The sequence below is a fragment of the Gigantopelta aegis genome, chromosome 11, assembly GCF_016097555.1.
Source record: "Gigantopelta aegis isolate Gae_Host chromosome 11, Gae_host_genome, whole genome shotgun sequence".
Classification (NCBI taxonomy): Eukaryota; Metazoa; Mollusca; class Gastropoda; order Neomphalida; family Peltospiridae; genus Gigantopelta; species Gigantopelta aegis.
Genome location: NC_054709.1, coordinates 18,906,813 through 18,917,629, shown reverse-complemented (window position 1 = coordinate 18,917,629; position 10,817 = coordinate 18,906,813). Strand labels below are relative to the sequence as shown.

The 10,817-nt window shown below is 41.9% G+C and overlaps 1 protein-coding gene across 4 annotated transcripts in view; it reads left to right on the top strand.

Annotated features, from left to right (window-relative positions):
- The first annotated feature begins 201 nt into the window (after positions 1–201).
- LOC121385383 overlaps positions 202–10,817 on the top strand; it is a 55,557-nt gene continuing 44,941 nt past the window's right edge. For 2 of the 4 annotated variants that reach the window (XM_041516050.1, XM_041516048.1), the window contains exon 1: positions 202–323. In XM_041516050.1, coding sequence (XP_041371984.1) covers positions 308–323 — 16 coding nt within the window. In that variant the 5' untranslated portion in view covers positions 202–307. Of the gene's footprint in view, positions 324–6,300; positions 6,534–10,817 lie in introns of those variants that run through there. The other 2 variants (XM_041516051.1, XM_041516049.1) reach the window with 1 other exon arrangement.

Sequence of the window (10,817 nt, the reverse complement as noted above, 5' to 3'; positions counted from 1 at the left end):
TGGGGTGGTGGAAGGGGGCACACTTTTCAGATATTTTGCTTTATATTTGCTTTATAATAGTTTCAAAGTGTGTAAATATAAAAGTGTGACCCGAGAAGGGCATGGTTAAATAGTACTTGTAAGCAAAGACGGTTGTGTGAGAACAGGTACAGACTTTCGTGTTACGTTCGTGACATTTAGGATTTTAAATATTTCCGAAGGCTCAATTGCAGAACAGTTTTGAACCCACGTGGTGTTGGTGTATTGCTCCAGATGTAGGTAGACGATCTCTTGGACAGGAGAGTGCACCGGTTCTATTTAAGTGACGATGATGAAGTTATTGGGTAATTAGACACCCCGTGTGTATATTATGAAGTATATTTTTCTTCTTGCTGTTCTACAACTCTTTCTTCATCTTACTCTTCATTTCTTCCTTCCATAATTCGTTTGTTCTTCCATTCCTTTGTTCGTCAATTAAATAACTGATTGACTGACTGGTTGGTTGGTTGGTTGATTGTTTATTGATAGAAGGATAGGTGTCTGGATGGCTGGATGAATGGCTGGATGGACACATTGGACAGAGGGATGGATGGATGTTTGGTTGTTTGGCTGAGTTGGTTGGTTGGTTGAGAGATTGATTGACCGACTTACTGACTGATTCCTTAATTATTAATTAATTAATGGTATGGTATATGTCGTTAGTGTCCGACTGTTTAACGTGTGTTTCAATGATAGATGGTATCTGTGTAGTGACGCGGTCGCTCTAGGATCGATCCCCGTCGGTGGGCTCATTTGGGCTATTTCTTCAGCCAGTGCATCACGACTGGTATATTAAAGGCCTTGGTTGATGCCATTCCGTCTGTGGGATGGTACCTATAAAAGATCCCTTGCTACAAATGTTCCTCACTAGACTTGCTTTTTATGCCTAACGTAATACTAGGGTCAGACTTCCAACTGCCAGCAGAAAGTTGGCCAACTCGACAGTTGCGTTGTAATTTCCCCAACTTCCGATTTACGACGAGTGCGCTTAGACTAACAACTGGGAGTCGCGTTCAGTAGAAATGCGCGCTCAGACTGGCAACAAGTGCAACAAATTTCAGCCCGATTTATTTTCTTAATCATTTCATTGTTCATTTCTATTTATTTTCGTGCTTATATCCAATTAAGGCTCACGCGCGCTGTCCTGGGCACACACACTTCAGCTATCTGGGCTGTCTTTCCAGGACAGTGGGTTAGTTATTAATTGTTAGTTAAAAACTACACCTTCATAACACAGAATCGCTCCGTTACATGATGTTTTGGTTTTTTAGTGAGAGAGAGAGAGAGAGAGAGAGAGAGAGAGAGAGAGAGAGAGAGAGAGAGAGAGAGAGAGAGAGAGAGAGAGAGAGAGAGAGAGAGAGAGAGAGAGAGAGAGAGAGAGAGATAGAGATAGAGAGAGAGAGAGGGGGGGAGAAGAAGGTGTAGTGGTCTTGCACCTACCCATTGAGTCATTGAGTCGATAAAACTCGCTCTGGGTGGGAGCCGGCACCGCGTTGCGAACCCTGTACCTGCCAGACTTATGCCCAATGGCTTAACCATGTGTGGTGTGATGGAAGATGATGGACAGAAGTCATGAGAGCAGAAGATGTGTGTTGTGTCATGGAAGATGATGGACAGAAGTCATGAGAGCAGAAGTTGTTAGTCTGACCCTAGCATTAGATGTGTGTGGTGTGACAGAAGTCATGAGAGCAAAAGTTGTTAGTCTGACCATAGCATTAGATGTGTGTGGTGTGATAGAAGATGATGGACAGACGTCATGAGAGCAGAAGTCGTTAGTCTGACCCTAGCATTAGATGTGTGTGGTGTGATGGAAGATGATGGACAGAAGTCATGAGAGCAGAAGTTGTTAGTCTGACCCTAGCATTAGATGTGTGTGGTGTGATGGAAGATGATGGACAGAAGTCATGAGAGCAGAAGTCGTTAGTCTGACCCTAGCATTAGATGAGTGTGGTGTGATGGAAGACGATGGACAGAAGTCATGAGAGCAGACGTTGTTAGTCTGACCCTAGCATTAGATGAGTGTGGTGTGATGGAAGACGATGGACAGAAGTCATGAGAGCAGAAGTTGTTAGTCTGAAACTAGCATTAGATGTGTGTGGTGTGATGGAAGATGATGGACAGAAGTCATGAGAGCAGAAGTTGTTAGTCTGACCCTAGCATGAGATGTGTTTAGTGTGATGGAAGATGATGGACAGAAGTCAAGAGAGCAGAAGTTGTTAGTCTGACCCTAGCATTATATGTGTGTGGTGTGATAGAAGACGATGGACAGAAGTCATGAGAGCAGAAGTTGTTAGTCTGATCCTAGCATTAGATGTGTGTGGTGTGATAGAAGACGATGGACAGAAGTCATGAGAGCAGACGTTGTTAGTCTGACCCTAGCATTAGATGAGTGTGGTGTGATGGAAGACGATGGACAGAAGTCATGAGAGCAGAAGATGTGTGTTGTGTCATGGAAGATGATGGACAGAAGTCATGAGAGCAGAAGTTGTTAGTCTGACCCTAGCATTAGATGTGTGTGGTGTGACAGAAGTCATGAGAGCAGAATTTGTTAGTCTGACCCTAGCATTAGATGTGTGTGGTGTGATGGAAGATGATGGACAGAAGTCATGAGAGCAGAAGTCGTTAGTCTGACCCTAGCATTAGATGTGTGTGGTGTGATGGAAGATGATGGACAGAAGTCATGAGAGCAGAAGTCGTTAGTCTGACCCTAGCATTAGATGTGTGTGGTGTGATGGAAGATGATGGACAGAAGTCATGAGAGCAGAAGTTGTTAGTCTGACCCTAGCATTAGATGTGTTTAGTGTGATGGAAGATGATGGACAGAAGTCATGAGAGCAGAAGTCGTTAGTCTGACCCTAGCATTAGATGTGTGTGGTGTGATAGAAGATGATGGACAGAAGTCATGACAGCAGAAGTTGTTAGTCTGACCCTAGCATTAGATGTGTGTGGTGTGATAGAAGATGGTGGACAGAAGTCATGAGAACAGAAGTTGTTAGTCTGACCCTAGCATTAGATGTGTGTGGTGTGATGGAAGATGATGGACAGAAGTCATGAGAGCAGAAGTCGTTAGTCTGACCCTAGCATTAGATGTGTGTGGTGTGATGGACGATGATGGACAGAAGTCATGAGCGCAGAAGTCGTTAGTCTGACCCTAGCATTAGATGTGTGTGGTGTGATGGAAGATGATGGACAGAAGTCATGAGAGCAGAAGTCGTTAGTCTGACCCTATCATTAGATGTGTGGTGTGATGGAAGATGGTGGACAGAAGTCATGAGAGCAGAAGTCGTTAGTCTGACCCTAGCATTAGATGTGTGTGGTGTGATGGAAGATGATGGACAGAAGTCATGAGAGCAGAAGTTGTTAGTCTGACCCTAGCATTAGATGTGTGTGGTGTGATGGAAGATGATGGACAGAAGTCATGAGAGCAGAAGTTGTTAGTCTGTCCCTAGCATTAGATGTGTTTAGTGTGATGGAAGATGATGGACAGAAGTCATGAGAGCAGAAGTTGTTAGTCTGACCCTAGCATTAGATGTGTTTAGTGTGATGGAAGATGATGGACAGAAGTCATGAGAGCAGAAGTTGTTAGTCTGACCCTAGCATTAGATGTGTGTGGTGTGATGGAAGACGATGGACAGAAGTCATGAGAGCAGACGTTGTTAGTCTGACCCTAGCAATAGATGACTGTGGTGTGATGGAAGACGATGGATAGAAGTCATGAGAGCAGACGTTGTTAGTCTGACCCTAGCATTAGATGAGTGTGGTGTGATGGAAGATGATGGACAGAAGTCATGAGAGCAGACGTTGTTAGTCTGACCCTAGCATTAGATGTGTGTGGTGTTATGGAAGATGGTGGTACCAGTCAAACTGTTCGCGATCGCTCGATCTGCTAAACACGCAATCCAGGGAAACAACTCCTTCTTGCTTGGTGAATTCACTAGACAGCAAAGCATACCATCTTCGACTGTGCGCAACGAAAATTAATAATAAGATAAATGAGTTACTCATTCGTGGCCATAGGCGTACGGGCTTCCATTTCTGTATGGGGGCGGGACGTAGCCCAGTGGTAAAGCGCTCGCTTGATGCGCGGTCGGTCTGGGATCGATCCCCGTCAGTGGGCCCTTTGGGCTATTCCTCGCTCCATCCAGTGCATCACGACTGGTACATCAAATGCCGTGGTATGTACTATCCTGTCTGTGGGATGGTGCATATAAAAGATCCCTTGCTGCTAATCGAAAAGAGTAGCCCATGAAGTGGCGACTGCGGGTTTCCTCTCTCAATATATGTGTGGTCCTTAACCATATGTCTGACGCCATATAACCGTAAATAAAATGTGTTGAGAGCGTCGTTAAATAAAACATTTCCTTCCTTCCTTCCATTTCTGTAGGTGGGAAGGCTGAGTTTTTTCCCTAATTAAACAAAAATGCTCGAATCTGGAGTACAACATTTATGCATATTAGCATTACTGCGAAACATCTATATAGGGAAGAAGGAAAGAAATGTTTTATTTTACGACGCACTCAACACATTATATTTACGGTTATATGGTGTCAGACATATTGTTAAGGACCACACAGATACGGTGAGAGGAAACCCGCTGTCGCAACTTCATGGCCTACTCTTTTCTATTAGCAGCAAGGGATCTTTTATATGCACCATCCCACAGACAGGATAGTACATACCATGACCTGTGTTACACCAGTTGTAGAGCACTGGCTGGAACGAGACATAGCCCAATGGGTCCACTGACGGGGATCGATCCTAGACCGACCGCGCATCAAGCGAACGCTCTACCACTGGGCTACGTCCCGCCGCATCTATGTAGGGTTGCATGTTTACATGGATTACTAATATTGTGGGTAGAATGATGGGAGTACACGGTGAAAAGGTTTCAGTCAGCATATTTTGCTCAAATATCTTTACCGTTTTTGCCCGAATTTAAGGATTTGCTCGGAGCACAAGTCGGGAGGGGGGCAGATACCCCCGCTTGATGTGCGGTCGGTTCAGGATCGATCCCCGTCGGTAGGTCCATTCTGCTATTTTTCGTTCCAGCCAGTGCACCACGACTGGTATGTCAACGGCCGTGGTGTGTTCGATCCTCTCTGTGGCATGGTGCTTATAAAGGATCCCTTGCTACTAATGGAAAATAAATGTAGCGTGTTCTCTCTAAGACTATATGTCAGAATTACCAAATGTTTACCATCCAATAGCCGATGATTAATAAATCAATGTGTTCTAGTGGTGTCGTTAAACAAATTAAACAAACTTTATTAAACATTGCGGCACTTCCGTCAACACAGCAGGTGCCTTTTGCATACATTGCATCCCTCCCCTAGAATAATTCTGCATCCACCCCTGCCGCCTCTCCCCCTCCCCATTACCGCCAACTCCAAGTTATATTCGCAATTAGAAGAAAATATATTGAAATGTATTATTGGAAGAAGCCATCTATTTACAAACTAATAACATCAAAAACGTATGAGAAAGGGGGACAGGGATGGCGACTGCACCACCGCACACCACCACCACCCCTTAGTGCTGGAGCAAAACCTCAAATTCGGGCAACAATTATAGAGATATTCGGACAAAATGTGCTAACCTGAGACCTTTTTACCATGTATTTTCTACCTTCAAAATTAGTTGTAATCCATATGTGAAAATGCGTTGGGATTCGTTTGTAACCCCATATAGCGGTTTGGTAGTAAAGCTAATATGAATAAATCTTGTTGTCCATTTTCGGGCTTTATTCGTTTACTTCGAGCAAAAACCTGCCTCCCACCCCCCACCCCCTATACCCAGACAACATTGGGTGCCCGTACACCTATGACTAACATTATTAAGTGTAAAGAAAGTTAAAGAACTAAATAAACTAACTAAATTAAATACCACTCTGAGTGTTATAAACTAAGATCCACTTTATTGGTGCGATAAAACAATGTGTTTCACAAATGTTTTGAATTTGAATTTTTAAGTATATTTTAAATATGTTCATGTTCTCCTGCCCTACAATGTACTGTTAACATTGTGCAGCCTTCTTAAATGTATCATATCCTATATATATGTTGCGCCGATGAGCTGTAAAGCTCAAGGCAACTGAAGAAATGAATTGTATTGAAGTTGTTTTAGCCTAGGTACAATAGGAGCTGAGGACCTACTTCCTTTTGCCCCACTTCTTCAGTTATGGATGCTATCTATAGGCGCGGTCATGGAGAAATGGACGAATGTATACTTAAAACTAAACTTGTAAAACGTCAGTGATTCGAAACGCGGTGTCAGCCACTGGGCTGTATCGGAGTGTAACAATAACAGGGGGATTGCGGTTCGCGTGTACACGGATGAACGTGTTTAGCTCAGTTTTATTTCATTTACGATCAGGCGTAACTATCTCTGAGTTATCAAATTGTTTTTGCGTACGCTTAAAGTTTTAATTATGTAGTATTGCTACAGATATATTAATTAGAGGTTCCTATGAAAGGTGTGTGAAGTTTTATTCGAATACAAGATAATGAAGTCATCAGGTAAGATAGGCTACGTCGTGTTTATATTGCATAATCATGTTCATCGTCATCATCTTAATTCTTCTTCTTCTTCATTCTCGTTTTGTTATGGTTATATATTTTCTTCTTATTTATTTACGTACTTATTTATTTGCTTTTTATTATCACCATCATTATCATTATCATCAACATTTGTATTGGCATTAATGGTTGCTGATATATATATATATACAGTCGAGACTGGTATAACGGCCTCCTGTATATAACGGTCACATGAACATAACGGCCACCATAAATCCCGCCCAATGCATTTCCTTCATTATTTTACCTGTATATAACGGCTACCTGTTCAATGCGGCCAACGGCCACTATTTTTGGATCAAAATGAATGGTTGAACCTGCTTTAACAGCCACAAAATTACAATGACCACTATTTTTGTCACAAAATGGACAGTTGAACTTGCCATAACGGTTATATATACATGTATTGACCTGCGCCGTAACAATATAAAGTTATTGTTTTACTTCAGTTGAAACAAAACAGATACATGCTCCAGTGCATTGTTAATCGCATTTACATCTTATGATATGGTTGTCATTTAATTTACAATGCGACTTGTTATTGGTTGAAGTAAGGCTCGCATTTAACTTACATATATATTCGACTCGTCAACACTGACAGATATAGTACAGTAGAAATATGTCAAAAATGGCTTAACCTAGAACAAATTGAAATAGATTTTTTATGATTGCTTATGGTTAGGGGCATCATTCTGAATAACCACACCAACTTAGTGGGGTTTTTACAGTAAATTATGTTATATGTTTTTCTTTACCTGTTTATAACAGCCACCTGTCCATAACGGCCACTTTTGCGAGGTCCCTTGAGTGGCCGTTATATACAGGTTCAACTGTGTATATATATATATATATATATATATATATATATATATATATCTGTATCTATTTGTCTCTCTGTCGCTTTATCTTTTCCGTCTCTCTGTGTGTTTTTCTCTCTTTTTCACTAGACGAACTGTTATAAACCAAGTAGTCATGGTCTGAAACACAATGAGGTATCGTTAAACACACATTGCCTTCTTTTTGTATCTTCTTCTTCTTGCTCTCTCTCTCTTTCTCGCTCTCTCGCTCTCTCGCTCTCTCTCTCTCTCTCTCTCTCTCTCTCTCTCTCTCTCTCTCTCTCTCTCTCTCTCTCTCTCTCTCTCTCTCTCTCTTATTCTCCCCCCACTTTATGTTTGTTTGTTTCTATCTCTCTGTCGTTTTCTTTGTCTTTCTCTCACTTCTCTGTTACCTTTTTTCTCTTCTCTTCTTTATGTCTGTCTGTCTGCCATCTCGCTGTGTCTGTCTCTCAACAACAACAACAATATATATATATATGTGTGTGTGTGTGTGTGTGTGTGTGTGTAGCAATTTCCCGATGTTGTTAGACGATAGTCGTTGTCTACGGCACTTGAAAATGTGTTATCTCCATTTACTACTGAGATCAAGAAGAAGTTTGTTTTAATTAACGACACCACTAGAGCACATTGATCTATTAATCATCGGCTATTGAATGTCAAAATTGGTAATTTGGCATATAGTCTTAGAGAGGAAACCCGCTACATTTTTCCATTAGTAGCAAGGTGATCTTTTATATGCACCATCCCATAGACAAGATAGCACATATCACGGACTTTGATATACCTGTCGTGGTGCACTGGCTGGAACTAGAAATAGCCCAATGGGCCCACTGACGGGGATCGATCCCAAATCGACCGCATAAAAGAAAACAATGTAGCGGGTTCCCTCTGATGACTATGAATGAATGAATGAATGAATGTTTAACGACACCCCAGCATGAAAAATACATCGGCTATTGGGTGTCAAACTATGGTAATGCAAATAAATAAAGTGATGATCAACATCAATATAAAAATTCAAGGTTTAAACAAAAACAGTGTAAAGAACTGTGCAAAAATACAAATACAAATATCACAGAATTTTACGGACACCGAATTTTACTCTAAACTTCAATTTGTGCTGTATTGGCCATTCTCAAAGAGAATGTTACACCCCTGCACCACGGTGAGGTTACAGCACGCGCAGGGGCTGATGACTATGAGTCAGAATTATGAAATGTTTGATATCCAATAGATCCAATGTGCTCTAATGGTGTCGTTAAACAAAACAAACAAATTGTTACAAACATGATGACCAAGGTGCATATTTTATGAAAGAAGTTGACGACAACCGTTACACATTACATTAATAAAGCTATAACATAATTCGCAAGACCTTTATAAGAGTTTCCAGTTTTTCTGAGCGCTTCTTATATTTTGATTTGTACTGCTGACAATCTTCGTTGTACTTACCCGATGCCGCATTTTGCAAGGATCTTTTAGCGCCCAGTTACAATTAGTAAGTCTGCTGCCGTACACACACAGTGCTAAATAAGGTAGTACTAAACCAAATAATATCCGGCTGGGTCAAAGTTCGAGGTGCACTTCACTTTTGATAGATCAGTTAATAGCTGTGATTGTTGATAAATGTGAGTGTATTGGTTTCGTCTAGTACCACTGAGTCAAGTAGCCTTGTTCTTGAAACATGTATGGGGTAACTGTAAAAAAAAAAAATTACCCAAATTTTGTGAGGAACTAGGGTGGTCATAGACGTTACCCGTTGATGTTCTGGGTTTTTTCCTTTTTCTTCAACTTATTTTCATGCTTATAATCCAATTGAGGTTCAAGCACGCTTCCCTGGGCACACACCTCAGTTATCTGAGGCATCTGTCTAGGACAGTGGGTTTGTTGTTAGTTTGTTAGTGGTTAGTGAGAGAGAAGAGGGTGTAGTGGTCTTACACCTACCCATTGAGTAGTAAACAACCTGCTATGAATGGGAGCTAAAACCGGGCTGTGAACCTTGTACCTACCAGCCTTATGTCCGATGGCTTAACCACGACACCACCGAGGCCGGTACCGGGCTGTGAACCCTGTAACTACCAGCCTAATGTCCGATGGCTTAACCACGACACCACCGAGGCCGGTACCGGGCTGTGAACCCTGTAACTACCAGCCTAATGTCCGATGGCTTAACCACGACACCACCGAGGCCGGTACCGGGCTGTGAACCCTGTAACTACCAGCCTTATGTCCGATGGCTTAACCACGACACCACCGAGGCCGGTACCGGGCTGTGAACCCTGTACCTACCAGCCTTATGTCCGATGGCTTAACCACGACACCACCGAGGCCAGTACCTGGCTGTGAACCCTGTACCTACCAGCCTTATGTCCGATGGCTTAACCACGACACCACCGAGGCCAGTACCTGGCTGTGAACCCTGTACCTACCAGCGTTATGTCCGATGGCTTAACCACGACACCACCGAAGCCGGTCATTATCTTCGAAATTATCAGCTTGACCAACATTTTTTCTTAATTCACTTTAAAGCAGAGGGGTGGTAGTATTTATATCCGCGATGAATTATGTCGATTGATACGCCGCAGGTAGGAGTTTTAGCCACATGTTACTATTGTCGTCTATGGGATTTGATTTGGTGGTATTCACCCATAAAGCCCATTGTAAGGCCACCACGTCCTAAATACGAATGGCTTAGCCTAGCTACCCCACATATAAATACATGTACATTTTGTATACGCTTCTCGCCAGGGGTATATTTCAGGAAGACTTCCTTGTCCCTATTTCGGTTAATGTTTGTAAAGTTACTGATGCGCAACAAGACTTCAACAAGCGGCTGTGCTCATCTGAACTTATAATCCTTTTATCCCGGCGGAGTAATACTTTGGAAATATATATTTTGCAGATATATGTCAAACATGGCATTTTTCGATCTGTTTAAATTATTTTTGTATTAACATGGTGTGTTTGCGCGTTTAAAATTATTGTTTGGAAAAGAAAGGAAGGCAATGTTTTATTTAACGACGCACTCAACACATTTTATTTACGGTTATATGGCGTCGTGTTTGGAAAAGGGCGTTCGGGCTTAAAAATGAAAATATCAGAACATTCCCTTAGGTTGGTCTTCCTCGGGTACATCCAGTACTGAAGACATATCCTTTGATATTGTTAACCTTAACCTCACTTACCGTAGGCTTACTTGACAACAGAGTCTACAGGGAACACCACACGTGAGATTGCAGACATAAAGCGAAAGCGAACTGCATACGTTTATAAAAGTTATAAGGTATATCGTATTCAACTGATCGAGTGTATTATTCTGTTTCTTAAAGGCATATTGTCACAGATCACTGACCTATTTAATGATTTAACAAAGTATTACCTGAACAAA